The sequence below is a fragment of the Watersipora subatra genome, chromosome 3 (assembly GCF_963576615.1).
Source record: "Watersipora subatra chromosome 3, tzWatSuba1.1, whole genome shotgun sequence".
NCBI classification, from domain to species: Eukaryota; Metazoa; Bryozoa; class Gymnolaemata; order Cheilostomatida; family Watersiporidae; genus Watersipora; species Watersipora subatra.
In genome coordinates, this window is record NC_088710.1 from 35,351,912 (window position 1) to 35,367,800 (window position 15,889).

The 15,889-nt window shown below is 38.5% G+C and overlaps 2 protein-coding genes across 3 annotated transcripts in view; both read right to left on the reverse strand.

Annotated features, from left to right (window-relative positions):
• The window catches only part of LOC137390099 (filamin-A-like), a 71,465-nt gene that overhangs the window by 30,291 nt on the left and 25,285 nt on the right, over window positions 1–15,889 (reverse strand). For both annotated transcript variants that reach the window (XM_068076350.1, XM_068076349.1), the window contains exons 13-18: window positions 14,538–14,673; window positions 13,882–14,060; window positions 12,342–12,479; window positions 11,741–11,998; window positions 9,585–9,787; window positions 8,936–9,078 (exon numbers count right to left, since the gene is read on the reverse strand). In XM_068076350.1, coding sequence (XP_067932451.1) covers window positions 8,936–9,078; window positions 9,585–9,787; window positions 11,741–11,998; window positions 12,342–12,479; window positions 13,882–14,060; window positions 14,538–14,673 — 1,057 coding nt within the window. The remainder of the gene's footprint in view (window positions 1–8,935; window positions 9,079–9,584; window positions 9,788–11,740; window positions 11,999–12,341; window positions 12,480–13,881; window positions 14,061–14,537; window positions 14,674–15,889) is intronic.
• Window positions 905–8,779, reverse strand: LOC137392160 (filamin-B-like). Its single transcript, XM_068078790.1, has one exon. The coding sequence runs from the start codon at window positions 8,777–8,779 to the stop codon at window positions 905–907; it is 7,875 nt and encodes a 2,624-aa protein (XP_067934891.1).

Consider the following 15,889-nt stretch of genomic DNA (forward strand, 5'->3'; position numbering starts at 1 on the left):
GAATGTTGAATGTTTAAAACGTCTTAAAAATTGTTGTAATTAAACATATACGTTGTCTTAGCTAAAAAAAACTATTCATCGTTTGACCTAAACACGGAATACGTGTGTACATTCAATAAGTATCCATTCAAAAAGCGTGAGTGATATACAATGTACCGTAAAACCTCGTAAAACTTTTAATTGAACTGCCTCGGAGTGTTGCTCTTAACGAATCCCAGGTAAAGTAAGGTAATCTTTGCATAAACTTCAAGAAAAATCCGCAAAATTGATCGTGGGTAAAACGCTCAAAAGAAAAAGATGTCATTTCTTTTGAGCATTTCAGCAACGATCAAGTTTTGCCAATGTCAATCTAAAAAACGTCCTGGCAATAACATCACCTCAAACAACAAACCAATCTCAAGTGATAGAAAAATCTCTATACTTTTTGATAAAAACGTTTTAAACTTTACATTAGAAGCATTTAATTTGAAACAAGCCATTTGTGCTTTTGATTTATATTATAGTTTGTATATGTACATGTATCTACTAATAAATAAGTAAATACATGGACTTGTGACAGTGCTCTGATAACTTGAACGCTCTGATAATTCGAACACTTTTGCTCAGGCCCTTGGAGTTTGAGTTATCCGAGTTTCACTGTATCTTAATTAACAGCTTTTAATATCATGTGAAATGAATACCATTTTGGTTAACAATATTAACAGCAAATATAGTTTCGATATATCAGCTAAATTCAATAGCTGAATGTCTTGGCAACTTGACAAAGCAAAAAACATGCTATAAAATCGCATTATCAAATGCCATGCAACAACTGATTAGCAAATGAACAACTGATGGCAATATCTACAAGAAAATGAGTTGTAGGCTGAACGAGAAGGACACTAAATACCAATTTCCAAAAGTTTTATATTGTCTGAGCCAAACAAGTGTTAGCGCAGCACAGAGATGAAAAAGACAGCATGCGGAGGCTATTTATCATACCAGCAGGGCTTCTACATGGAAGGTTGATAGTGCTAACGTCCAAGTCTCTTCGAGATATTACATAGGTGATGAATGGTGATCCAGGAATGTGTTCACCATTATATGTGACATCAATTGCGTATCTGCCCATTTCCTTAGGCTCAAATGTTACAAGACATTGATTATCACCAACATCTTTTACCGACAGTTCAGGTTTGGTGGGGCCCTTCACACTAAAGTTTAGATTTCCAGGACCAGATTCTCTCATATCTACAGTGAATTCTTCACGTTCATGAATAACAGCTTTTTGCAAACATTCTCCTGAGATGCGCACCTTAGAAACTTTGTCAAGGACTGGTCCATCTACAGATGTCCTATTTATAACTGTGGCCTCGTGGTGAGCTACCTGACACTCATACTCTAATGGCTGAATATCAACTTTGTCGGTTTCTGTGAATAGAGTTGGAGAAGATGAAGATACTTCAAAAGTAGGACCTTTGTTGAAAGACTGTGATGTCAAATGTATATCCACTGAAGTCGAAGCCGACTGCTTGCTTGCATGCGATTCCTGAATTAAACTCTCAGAAGATATAGCAGCACTAGACTCTTTGTCAGCAAATTTGCCTTCATAGGTAGAATGAGCATCAGAGTTTGAAACATCTGACGCTTCAATAACAAAGTTTCCTTCACTAAATACGCTCGAAAATGGAGCAGCACTAGAATGGTGATCTGTTTCTTTATAAGAATCTTCGACAACAGTGTCGGCAGATATGGTAAAGCAAGATTCAACATCCTTGGTCGTTTTCGGCATGGGCTCAACATGTGGTAAGGGAACATCACTGAAACCATGTACCGATTCTTTCTTCGTAAACTCAATGCCTTCTTCTATGATATCACCATTGTTATTTATAGGCAAGCAAATTTCTACATCTTCAACTATGCCAGAAAGATCGGTGATTTCTATTGGTCTAGGTTGTCCTTGTGTCAAGCGGTTGCCAACACTTGGACTTTGTACAACCTCCTCTATTATTGGAGACTGTGAGCTGTAATCTACCTCCTTAAAGCTGACTTCTGATTGAGACGCTTCAATTTCCGGAGCGCATCGACCATCATCATTTGCTGTTGGAGATTTGACAATTGCAACTAACTCCTCTTCTTGGAAATGATTACCAGCTTTTAGATGCTCTGTTGTTGTTGCACTGGAAATAGCACTCACCGAATCTCTAACAGTGCGTTTGGAGAAGACATCCCCGCTTTGAACAGGTACATCTGATACTGCTGGGCTCAAATCAGATGGGCTCACATTTACCATCAATGGTTCACCAAATACCTGCTTATCCCCAAGAAATATGGTTATGGCATATTTTCCTGGTTTAGAAGGTGTGTATGACACTTCATATTCATTCGGTCCTAGTTGTTTTGTACACAACTCGTCAGAAGCAGGTCCATCAACTTTAAATGCCAATTCATTTCTATCGGCTTTCCTGGTGTTTACAATAAATGTAGACAAATGCCCACACTCTCCAGAACTGATTCCTTTACCAGCAATTACTACTCCAGTGTTTTCACAAATCTTTTGTGGAGGGTCCTTGGCAGAAACTTTCATTTGTAGAGGAGAAATTGATAGTGGCATATCATTGAACATTACATCTAGAATGTATTCCCCAGACACAGTTGGAAGGAAGCTAATTTCATATTTTCCATTGCCTATATCCACAGTTGAAAGTTCTGCTTTCCCTGGTCCATGAACAGCAAAACCCAATTTTCCTGGTCCAGACTCTGTTAAGTCAACTATAGCTTTGGCAGTGGTGTTGCATAGGACTGGTGTGGTACTGCAATCATTGATCTTCACTTTACTGTTAGAGCACTGGATGAAGGAAGTCTTAGTAATAGTGTCCTCGCCGATTTGTAGGATCTCATCTTGCGTATCATAGGGAATAACTTGAACTTCTATAGGACAAACTGACACGGGAACATCATTGTAGAAGACATTCAGTTTATATATTCCAGCTTGTGTCGGGATATAGGAAACTTCACATGTAGTGTTGTCTATGTACTTCGTTTCCACTTCTACCTTAGACGGCCCATCCATCTGAAAAGCAAGCTTTCCTGGGCCAGAAGAAGACATATCAACTAAGAAAGTTTGTGGTCGATTGCACTTTCCTTTCTGCATGTCATTACCGCATAAAGCCACCTTTGTCAAAGGGCACTCTATTCTGCTTGCACTTGAAATTCGCTCAATTTCAGCTGGCTTTCCATCTCTGGATGCAACTTTAGTACAAACTGGACCGTTACAAAGCCTTACATTGTTGTAGAATATATCGAGCACATATTCGCCGCAAACTGTGGGCACATATGAAACTTCACATATGTCTTGCTCAATCTCTTTTGTACAAAGTTCTGCTTTACAAGGTCCCGCTAAATCAAAGCTTAGTTTGCCGGGTTTTGCATTTCTGGTATCTACAAGAAAACTCACACGGGAGTTTTCAACAGCAGGAAGTTTGTCAACTTGGCTCAGCCTGACTCCAGTAACTGGGCAAACTGAATCCAATGCTTCGCTTGGTGCAGTGCTGAAGCTTGATGTTTTCTCAGCCAAAAGAGCTGGTTCCACAAAATGGGCAATGGTATGTCTTTTAGGTGCAACTTGGACTAAAAATGGCGACCCAGGAACATTCACATCGTCGAAAAGCACATCTAGCATGTATTCTCCAGCCTGTGATGGAACATAGGAGACTTCACAAAGTTCCGGGCTGATAGATTTAGCATTTAATGAGGTTTTGCTTGGACCTTTCAAGTCAAAATTTAGTTTTCCAGGTCCAGCCACACTGGTGTCAACTAGAAATTTACAGCATTTTTCCGCTTCTCCATCAGTTAGCCCATCTCCAAACACTCTCACCAATTTGCTATTATGAGGTTTGTCATTCTCCTCTAGACAAACATTCAAGGAGAAAGGAGAGTCAGCCACTGGCTGACCATCATATGTTATCTCAATGTTGTGTAGACCTTGCTCTGTGGGCATATAAGAAACTTCACATGTATTGTTTCCAACATCCTTCGATGTTATTACAGCCTTGGCAGGTCCATGAATATCAAAAGCAAGTTTCCCTGGTTTGACATTTGATGCATCCACAGTAAAACTAGAAAACACTCCAGGCTGTCCACTTTCAATACCTGCACCATATACCTTGACTTTGGATGCAAGCTGTTTCGCTGTTGCTTCGTGGCTATGTTCATGCTCCTTCTTTGGATGTATGTTGGCTTTAAAAGGACTACCTGGAATAGGCTTTTTATTAAAGTGAGCAGATAAGCTATACGAGCCAGCGGTATCTACTGAATAGGAAACTTCACATTTTCCAGGAACAATATTCTTGGTAGTGATGGTTGGTTTACAGGGACCTGCAATGTCAAAACTAAGCTCACCAGGACCCGCTGCAGAAGTGTCCACAATGAATTTGCTGATCTTGCCAACTTCTCCTTGAGCTATGCCATCGCCACTAACAGTGACTTTCTCTGCTGAGTTTGCATCATCTGGTCTATCCTGTTCTTTGGTAGCCTTCGTTATGACTGGTTTGAATGGAGTGCCGGGAACCAGCTTACCAGCATAAGATATATCTATTGAGTAAGTACCCGCTAGTGTAGGAACATAGGTCACTTCACATTTTCCTTCTCCTATGTCTTTGCTAGACACTTTAGGCTTACATGGGCCACTAACCTCAAAGCTTAGTTTACCATGGCCTGCTTCTTTTGTATCAATGACAAATGTGTTTGGCTGATTCAGGGTCCCGTTTGTGATTCCATTACCAGTCACTATAACTTTATCAGTTCGAGCATCAGATGCTGTTGCAATAGGACTAAGACTAACCTTGATGGGAGCATTTCGAATTGGCCTTCCATTGTACTTTAGCTCAATGAGATACACACCCATGACTGTCGGTGTGTATGTCACCTGAAATTTACCTAAACCAAGATCTTTTATGTTGAACTTAGGCTTTCTTAGCCCTTGTATGTCTACGTCGAGTTTACCAGAACCAACAGAAGTAGCATCCACAATGAATGCGTTGGGTGTGTTAATAAAACCATTAGTTATCCCATCACCATACACACTGATATTCTCTAAAATGTTTGAAGAGACAGGCCGCTTGATGGTTGGTCTGAATGGACTACCAGACACTTTTTTACCATCATAGGAAACATCTATGGTGCATGTACCAACTGCTGTAGGCATGTAGGATACCTCCAATTTGTTGAGCTCAACATTCCTGCTTGTCACTTTAGGCTTGCAGGGTCCTCTCACATCAAAGCTAACTTTACCAGAACCTGCATCTTGGGTATCAATCACAAATGTATTTGCCCTATCAATTTCTCCTTCAGCAACTCCATTGCCAGTCACTTTTACTTTTTCAGCAGGATGAATAAGTGTTGTAGCTGAGTCAGTAATGACAGATTTGAATGGAGTTCCTGGAACAGGCTTGCCATTGTACTTCAGTGCAATTTCATACACACCAGTGATGTTTGGTGTGTATGTCACCTCAAAATTACCTGAACCAAGATCTTTTGTTGTGAATCTTGGCTTTTTGGGTCCATTAATAGCAACATCAATTTTCCCAGGGCCAGCAGAGGAAGCATCCACAACAAATGTATTGGGCTTGTTTACAAGACCTTCAGTTATTCCATCACCCTGAATTCGGATGTTGTCGAGGGTATTAATAGAGGTAGGCCGTTTGATAACTGGTTTAAATGGAGCTCCAGGCACCTGTTTGCCAGCAAATGAAACTTCGACTGTATAAGTTCCAATCATCGTAGGTGTATATGATACTTCACATTTGCCCACCCCTATATTTTTGCTTGTTACCCTGGGTTTACTTGGACCTTTTACATCAAAACTGAGTTTACCAGGACCAGCCTCTTGGGTGTCAATAACAAATGTGCTTGGCTTATTGATTTCACCTTCAACTATGCCATTACCACTGATTGTAACCTTTTCTGCTGGAGAAAGAGACCTTGAAGCAGATTCGCTTACAGTAGCTTGGAAAGGGGCCCCCGAAACAGGTTTTTCATTGTACTTGACAACAACATGATACAGGCCGGCAAGAGTTGGTGTGTATGTCACTTCGACTTTACCTGAACCAAGATCTTTTGTAGTGAATCTTGGCTTTTTTGGGCCTTGAATGTCAATGTCAAGTTTTCCAGGGCCAGCAGAGGTAGTGTCCACGACAAACTTGCATGGTTGGTTTACAAAACCATGCGATATTCCATCACCTTGTACTTTGACATTATTAGCAGTGCTAACTATGGCAGGACGTTTAATGACTGGTTTGAATGGTGTGCCTGGCACTTGCACACCTCCAAACGAAACATCCACAGTATAGGTACCGGTTGAGGTAGGTACATAGGAAACTTCACATTTATCGGGTCCAACATTTCTGCTTGTAATTTTAGGCTTGCAAGGACCTTTCACCTCAAAACAAAGTTGTTCAAGACCAGCATCATGAGTGTCAATGGTGAAAGTGTTCGGTTGATTGACTTCTCCTTTTTTTATGCCATCACCTGACACGATCACATTTGCGGCAAGATTGGCAGGTCTAGTATTAGCTTGATCGCATACTGGCTTGAAAGGAGAGCCTACAACAGGCTTTGCATTATATTTTACATCAATGATATATAAGCCTGCTACAGTTGGGGTATATGAAACTTCACATTTTCCAAGCTCCAGTTCTTTGGAAGTTATTTTAGGTTTAACTGGTCCAGTGACATCAAATGACAGCTTTCCCGGACGAGCAGCTGTAGTATCTACTATGAACGTGTTCGGTTTGTTAAGCGTATATTTAGAAATTCCAGATCCATTCACCACAACTTTATCTGAAGCTCTATCAATCTTGCTTTCATGTTTGACTGCCACTCGAAATGGTGATCCAGGAACAGGCTTTTTGTCATATTTGACAGTGATGGTGTGTGAGCCACTCAGAGAAGGAGTATAGGCAACTTCCATCACCTTAGGACCAATACTTCGTGTTTTGATCATAGGTTTGAGTGGACCAGTAACTTCAAAGTCAACCTTCCCATCACCAGCTTCAGTTGTGTCAATTGTGAATATGTTGACCTGATTAAGTATACCCGCTACTAACCCATCCCCGCTAACCTTTACTTTTTCAGCATCTCCAGGTTCTGGTTCATGTGAAATCGTGGCGTGAAAAGGCGAGTCGGGAACTGCGGAACCTTTGTAAATGACATCAATTGTGTAGTCACCTTTTATTGTCGGTATGTATGTTACTTGACACTTTCCAGGTTCAAGATTTGAAGTAGTTACTTTTGGTTTGCTTGGACCACGGATATCAAAGCTAAGTTTTTCTGCACTAGACTCACCTGTGTCAACAACAAAGGTATTTGGTCTGCGCACTGTTCCTTTATGCAAACCTTCGCCATACACTTTTACTTTGGAGTTCACCTGACTAAAATCCTGAATTAATGGCTTGAATGGAGCCTCGTTGATGCGTTTACCATTATAGGTCACATCCACAGTGTAGGCACCAGCCAGCGTTGGTGTGTAACTTACTTTGCACTTTCCTGGCTCGAGATTCATTGTTGAGATTTTGGGTCTACTTGGCCCACGAATGTCAAAATTGAGCTTTCCTGGTCCAGCATCTGTTGTATCAACGATAAAAGATGACACCTTGTTAACCTCTCCAAATACTATTCCATCACCATACACATTCACAGCTTTATGCGGAGCATCAGATGTTGGCCTGTTTTTGATAGTCGGTTTAAAAGGGGCACCAGGTACTAATTCTTTGTTAAAAGTGGCCCCAATTGAATAAACACCTGGTGAACTTGGCGTGTAGGACACTTCACATTTGCCATTGCCCATATCCGTTGGGGTCAATGTTGCTTTTCCTGGTCCATGTATAGCAAAACCAAGTTCTCCAGGCCCTGCAGCACTGGTGTCAACCATAAACTTGCATTCTCTAGAGCAAATGCCAGTCGTAATGCCATCACCATAAACTCTGACTTTGGATGATTGTTTGTCTTTTTGATTTTTTTGCCAGGGTTTTAAGCCTCGCTTGCTCTCATCAACAACTTTTGCTGGTTCAACAGCTTGCTGCTTTGCTTCATCAGTTTTGTTTGCAGTTTGCCATGGTTTTAACTTGGGTTGCTCGGCAGCTTTTTTATCAGGTGAAGATTGCTCGACATTCACTTTACGAGGCTGCTGAACCTCCTCAACTGGCGGTGTGGAAGAGTTTTTTTTAAAGCCTTTCAAATGAGGATTCATCCACTCAGGGACTTCCTCTTTAGGTTTTTCATATCTCCCACGTTTTCCATCATGTTGGTCACCAGGTAATTTCTTGCTTTTTGATTTCTCTGTGTTTTCTCCGGAGCCGGTGACATTATCAGATGGTTTTCTTGACCAGGGTTTTCCTTTCTTTACATCTGGTTGTTTCACCTGATTTGCATTGGCGAATTTGATCTTTGGTGGCCCAGTCGGTTGCGTGGCTGCTGGTGATCCATCTGAGATAGCATTTACTTTGAATGGGCTCCCATTTATTGGTATTCCATTGGCATATACTTCGATGACATATTCTCCAACTTTTCGTGGAGTAAAGGAAACATTTTTTCCATCACTGACCTTGCTGGTCATAGGATTTAGCACTTTACCACCAGGACCAAGAATAACCACACTAGCAAACAGCTTTCTCACCTTAGAACCATCTCTGACCTGAAACCTGGTCAGTTTGTTGATGACTAAGCCTGGGGGTAAAATGAAACAAACAGCTAAATACTCGGTGGTTACGGTGACCAAGAAACGAACAAATAAACAATTCATTTTGAACAAAATTACACCAAATAGCCTCTCTATATTTGGTGACTACAACTGTATACTATGAACAGCAGCTATAATTTATAGTTTTGATGCACAAAATTTTCACAGTGAGTGAAGCATCCTAACATTTTGCCAACTACTTGCATTACTGAAGCTTACCTTTCTCAAGGCCAACCACTTTGACACCACTGACATCAATACTAGGCTCAATTTTAACGGTATAAGGACTTGTGGGAATTTCTTGGTCAGCGAAAAGTACATTAACAGTGTAGGTCCCATAGGTCTCGGGCACATACTCGATCCTACAAGGTACATTAAGAATAAGTATCTAGTACATACACAATCCTACAAGGTACATTAACAATATGTATCTGATACATACACAATCCTACAAGGTACATTAACAATATGTACCAGGTACATCCACAATTTTACAAGGTACATTAAGAATATGTATCTGGTACATACACAATCCTGCAAGGTACATTAACAATATGTCACTGGTACATACACAATTTTACAAGGTACATTAGGAATATGTATCTGGTACATACACAACCCTACAAGGTACATTAACAATATGTATGTGATACATACAGAATCTTACAAGGTACATTAACAATATGTCTCTGGTACATACACAACCCTACAAGAGATATTAACAGTATGCGCCTAGTACATAACACAATTCTACAGTGCACATTAATAGTATAAGTTCTCTAAGTCTCTGGTGTATACCTAAACAATTTTATATACAAACAATACCCAAACAGAGACCTGGAGAGATGCATAAACTGACGATGCCCACCTAAAGAGACCTTCCCCGTTGTCATCAGCATCAACTGGTACATCCATACCCTTGTCATCAGTAAGAGAGATGGCAATGTCTCCAGGCCCTGCCTCAGTGCAATCAACGAAGAAGTGTGTGCCCTCATTGCAGGTCACACCTGGCTCAATGCCAGGCCCGAAGACTTTCACCTTATCAGGCTTAGAAGGTTCTTCTACGTAAACCTGTTCAAAAAATTGTTAGTTCATCACATAACCATGAAATTAAGGAACTAAGAAAGCTCAACTAAAGCAGTTTCATGCCAATGCTTGTACATAGATCGACATAATTCTCGCCAAAAGAGTAGTCTTTGCGATGAAAAAGTCCATTTTTATGTTTGAAATGTTATATTAACACTAGATGAATGCCCGCACCTGTTGCGCAGGTAATAAAAAAGTTTTGGCATGGAAAAATTTATTTTTAATCAACATTTAGTCTTCTAACTTTTAAGTAAAAATATTTGATTATTTCTGTGTGCTGGCTAATGCATAATTCAAATATTCCAAAGCTTGAGGCATAGCTAGAGCAGATTATTGAAAAAAAATTTCTAACTTATTATCCTACACACTCATTCAAAAGATTTAAAACAGTGTATAAATAGTGACAGGTAATGAAGTTGCCATTTGCTAAGTTTCTTGACCCAATGAATTTGAGTAACTTAAGCTAGTAACTTAAGCTAGTAACTTAAGCTATTAACTTAAGCTAATATTTCAATATTTACTATAATAAGAGCCGTGTCAGTCCAAAGCCAGCTAAGAGCGTTAGGAAAAATGATTGCCCCTCACAGAGATCAAACCCGTACATTCAGATGCACAGACGTGAAACTTAGCGCACTGCTCCTAAACCATGCGGCCACCTTGCCACGCTTCAGATTAATTGTTCATATAATCATTACACATCATGATCTTTCACAGCGAACTGGAACTGCCAGCGTGCATATTTTAACTAATCACTATTAACTGAACATACAATAAACACTTCAATTTATATATATATATATATATATATATATATATATATATATATATATGTAGATTAGAACCAGTTACTCACCTAGCCAAACCAAATGATTAAAAAACAAATATGCTCAAAGTTCTGCGATGAGACCATAGATATATAAACTTTATATATCTATGGATGAGACTTACCAGCGGATAAAAATGACAATTATATAGAATGCCAGTAACCAACCTAATCCTTATAATGGTAATAAAAAAGCACAATTTTGCAAAATTAAATTACTGCTGACGCGCTGACATAACCTGCAACAAGCTGGATTTTAATTCCGAAAATGCTAGAAAGTAAATGGAAGCAATGATGAAGTAATAACAGTTGCTACAGCATGTAGTGTCTCAACAACCACATAACCAAAGTACGATTTGCTGACTATAGCCTAATAACTTCATAGATTTTTAGATTAATAAGGTGGTGCGACCAGTGGCGTCTCACAGGCGGTAACAACACTAGCTAATTATCAGCTTAGTTTTAAGTCCTACAAATATATTATACTATGGAAAATGAGAACCAGCAATATTTAGCTTTTATCATTTGTTCATCGTGGGTAACAGTCAAGTATCCTAGCTCGTGTTCATAAGTTGTAGCGTGTGTGTATATTTGTTTATTGTGGGTAACAGTCAAGTATCCTAGCTCGTGTTCATATGCGGTAGCGTGTGTGTATGTTTGTTTATTGTGGGTAACAGTCAAGTATCCTAGCTCGTGTTCACATGTGGTAGCGTGTGTGTATGTTTGTTTATTGTGGGTAACAATCAAGTATCCTAGCTCGTGTTCATATGTGGTAGCGTGTGTGTATGTTTGTTTATTGTGGGTAACAATCAAGTATCCTAGCTCGTGTTCATATGTGGTAGCGTGTGTGTATGTTTGTTTATTGTGGGTAACAATCAAGTATCCTAGCTCGTGTTCATATGTGGTAGCGTGTGTGTATGTTGGTTTATTGTGGGTAATGGTTAAGTAACGGCTACAGTTTAAGATAAAGGAGTGTTATAAACTAGATTCAAACTCGAGCAACATCTGTCTTTATGTATCTGTGCTATACAAAAGCGTCGTTCGAATACCTTGTAATCGATGAATATTATAGTGAGTATACTAAATAAAAAGTAAATACAGGAATGTCGGCTTACCCTAAAAGGACTATTGGGAACATTAACTCCTCCGTAGGTAACAAAGATGGTGTGTTTGATCGGCTCCTTTGGATGGTATGAGCAGTTGTATCTACCATCGCCGTCATTCTTGACTTGCACGTTTATCGGCTTTCCGTTCACATCCTGTCCATAAACCTTGAGTGGTGCATCACCAGCTTTGCTAGTGTCAACAGTAAAAAGGGCAGGCGTACCCTCGACCACTCCATTCTTCTCCAGACCAGGCCCACTGGTTACAACCTGTTTAAGACGACGAACTCTCAAGCATCGACACAATTTCGAATTGATGATCGTGTCCATATATGCAGCAGTCATAGACTTAGTGTGTGACTCATTGTTATGGTTGATACAGCAAACTAGCGAATGAATCACTTACATAGGTCCATCAGCTCACGAACAAACAGTTAGAAACAATGTAGCTATTGTTTCAGACAACCTACACAAAGTCTGCTCTATTGTTTTCACACTTCATATCGATACAAACAAGTATAAAGAATCAAATATATAATCATATATAATCGATAGTCTGCTAGCGTGAAGAGAAGAACTCGTCAACCTCAACAACGTTTCGCAGTTGTCTCACCTCCGTTGGATTAAAATCACTGCCATAGCGTCCATTGGGTAGCATAGAATGCGCCTTTAAAGCAGCATCAGGGCTAATAGGTGATTCGTAAACACCATTAGGTGCCGACTCAGCAGTCATAGCTTGCTCAGGGACAATCTAGATTGCAGAGGGCGGTTCAAATAAAGTAAGACAAGCCACACTACAAGCCTCAGCAACAAAGAGCACGCAGTGAAGAATATGCTGGTATGACAAACAAAAACTTCCTCTAATGTATTTTTACAAGTTGTTAATTTAATGAGGTGTGAAACCAGTGATACAAGCGCACGGGGCCATATCAATCCAATGAAAGATTATTTCAAAGTAAAGAGTTAAGAAGTGGCCAACATGTATAGTAAATTCATGTAAGAGTTATCAGCACTTGGAAAAAAATAACAAGCTTTCGCATGATCAGTGACGCGCCACGAATTTCATAGATTTTCCATAATATCTGACGCCTATAAGAAGCAAGTTGGTTACATTAATAAGCCTGTTTTAGCATACCAAAATGTTGAGAATAAATAGGAGAGTCATAGCTTGTCATACCATCTGATAAGAAGTTTTTTAAAAGACTTCAGGGCTTTCAACCGCAATCAAGTGACTATATGAAATATAGTGCATAACTGTAAAACATGATTTTATTGCAAAATTGGAGAGTTTAAAATACAGCTGCAGCTAGCATTAGGTGAACAATTACAAATTACAAATTAAATTCTAAACATAAAATGGTTTTACTTGTTCAACTTTCAAGGACTCCTTAGTAACAGATTGAAAGCCCCAAGTATTATATAGCGTAGTAAAACACACACTAACAAATGTGTAATAGCGTGAAGCAAATAATATCACTCATGTTGAGAAGCTTCAGTTAGCCATGTTTGCCAGTTCAACACAGGGAACTACCTTCGGCAAATATCTGCTCTCTACTAGAATGTTTCAAATTTGTGCACAACTTTTTGCTTTTACATTTAAATAAATTGATGTAACAAAAACAAAAGTTGACAAAAATAGCATCAGCATTATTATAGAATAGAATCTGTTCAAGTGTTTGCAAAAATAGAGATTAAAAAACATAGGAAATATAACACTACGCCAACATATTCAGTCATGCATACCATTACCATACGAAATTATCACATTCTGTTAACCACATAGACAATTTTACAGAGCAGAGTTTGGGAGAGCATTGAGCCATTATAAATTTAGTACGCCTTCCACAGGATTTCTGATGGTATGTAGAGAGCAGATAATTCCAATGACATGACTAAGTTCAAGCCATAGTGAAGGATTTTTGCTATTGTATGCTGATTCAAGCAGCACTCAAACAATTGTCAATGTGTTTTGAAAGTACAACACGTCATATTGGTGTATTCTGTTCCAAACTAGCATGCAAAACATATTATTATCGGGGTCAAGAAGCAAACAATAAATCAGGCATGGCTATCAAACACACCGACAGGAAGCACTAAACTATAATAGGTCACACCATGAATTCTAGCTTATTCTATGTTATTACAGCACTCACCATGTCACTATCACCCTGGGGTAAGCCTGGAGCAACCATAGCCATGAAAGGAGAATTTGGAATATCTTCATTGTCACAGAGCACGTGGACAGCGTACTCTCCAGGAGCTGTTGGCTGATAAGTAACATCTGCAGAACCATCACCATTGTCACTGCATTGTATCTTGGCTTGTGACGGACCTAAAATATTCAAGTAGAAATAAGTATAACTGCGCAGGTATTTCATTGAAGTCACAATAATCAGAATGGTCGGCGAATGCTCCACAGAAGCAGTGGCGAGAAACAAAATATAACAGTTACTTATCAGATTTTCTCAGTTTCGCAAAAGGCACATCGTTACATTAAAAATTAAGAAAAAGTAAGTAGGTAATCTTTATTTTTAATGCTAGACGTATGTTAGATATATCTACTACTAACATATTGTAAATGCCTGATCCAGCTTGCAAAGTGCAGTAAAGCACGTTGACAAGAGTAGAATTTGCAAAATTTGTGTCATGCCATGCATGATCTCTATCAATGTTCAAAGTATATTTACTATCAGGTAAATCAAATAGTTGGATGAGCGCATAACAAGTTTTCCATATTTGGTGACAACTGCATCACTAGGTACACGCTCGCCATTGTAAACCACCACTCTAAGACCTAACTGTAACATACCTTCAATAGCAAACCCAAGAGCACCTGTTTCCCCGTTGGTCTCGACAATAAAATCGGCAGGTTTGCCGACAATGCCGCCTTCCAGGCCAGGTCCATAAGCACGAATCTTGCTTTCCTTGTGAGGCCCAACCGCTACCTACAGAAAACATAAGATTATATTATAGAAAGACTAAAAACCAACCAAAAGAAAATTCAATTAACATGTTCAGAAACAAATTTAAAAACTAATTACAAGTATCTGTAATGCAATCTGATCGACGATTGGTTAATATCCTCTGGCTGGTGGATTTTACCAATTTTTATGTACACAATATAGTCTTTAGCTGCTAAGCTATTTCCAAAATTCTTATGCATCAGTCGAAAACTTTAAAATTACTCTTGCTGTAAATGGCTTGCTATTGCATAAACAGAATGTTTACTATATTATATTGAAAAAATTATATTAGCAGTAGTCCGACTAAAATATTTTTTTCTATATATGTTTCCAAAGCAGAACGCAATAATATAGTAACACCATGACAATATAATTCATGATTTATTAATAATTTCAACTAGTATAAAACATTCCGATTTATTATAATGTTATGTTTTTATTACAATAGAATACTAATTTAAAAACAAAAATAAATGAAGTTAAATAATAATTTATTATTTGGTTGCTTATAGCAACCATGAAAATAGAATCATTGAAAAGATTCACTTCAACCAAATCGCATCAAATATATGTTTCCAACACACACAAATAGACACTGAAAATGTCACTCATCTCTATTAATACACTGATGATCGTATCATAATAACCTACCTACTACTAACTACTATCATAATAACCTACCTACTACTAACTACTATCATAATAACCTACCTACTACTAACTACTATCATAATAACCTACCTACTATTAACTACTATCATAATAACCTACCTACTACTAACTACTATCATAATAACCTACCTACTACTAACTACTATCATAATAACCTACCTACTACTAACTACTATCATAATAACCATTATAACCTACCTACTACTAACTACTATCATAATAACCTACCTACTACTAACTACTATCATAATAACCTATCTACTACTAACTACTATCATAATAACCTACCTACTACTAACTACTATCATAATAACCTACCTACTACTAACTACTATCACAAAAAAACAAAGGGTTTTCAAGTTTTGTGATGGATCACAACTTTTCCATACGTTGAGAAAAATTCATCTTCACCACCATAAACAAACTCATCAATTATTGTATATCACCTTCTAACTCATGTCAAGACAATCACTAAGTTCAATTAGACTAAAGTTTACAGATTTAAAAAAGCTTCTGATTTATGGGT

Bases quoted from the DNA above. Each gene is read 5' to 3' on its own strand.
- LOC137392160 (XM_068078790.1), bottom strand. From the start codon at position 8,779: ATGAATTGTTTATTTGTTCGTTTCTTGGTCACCGTAACCACCGAGTAT.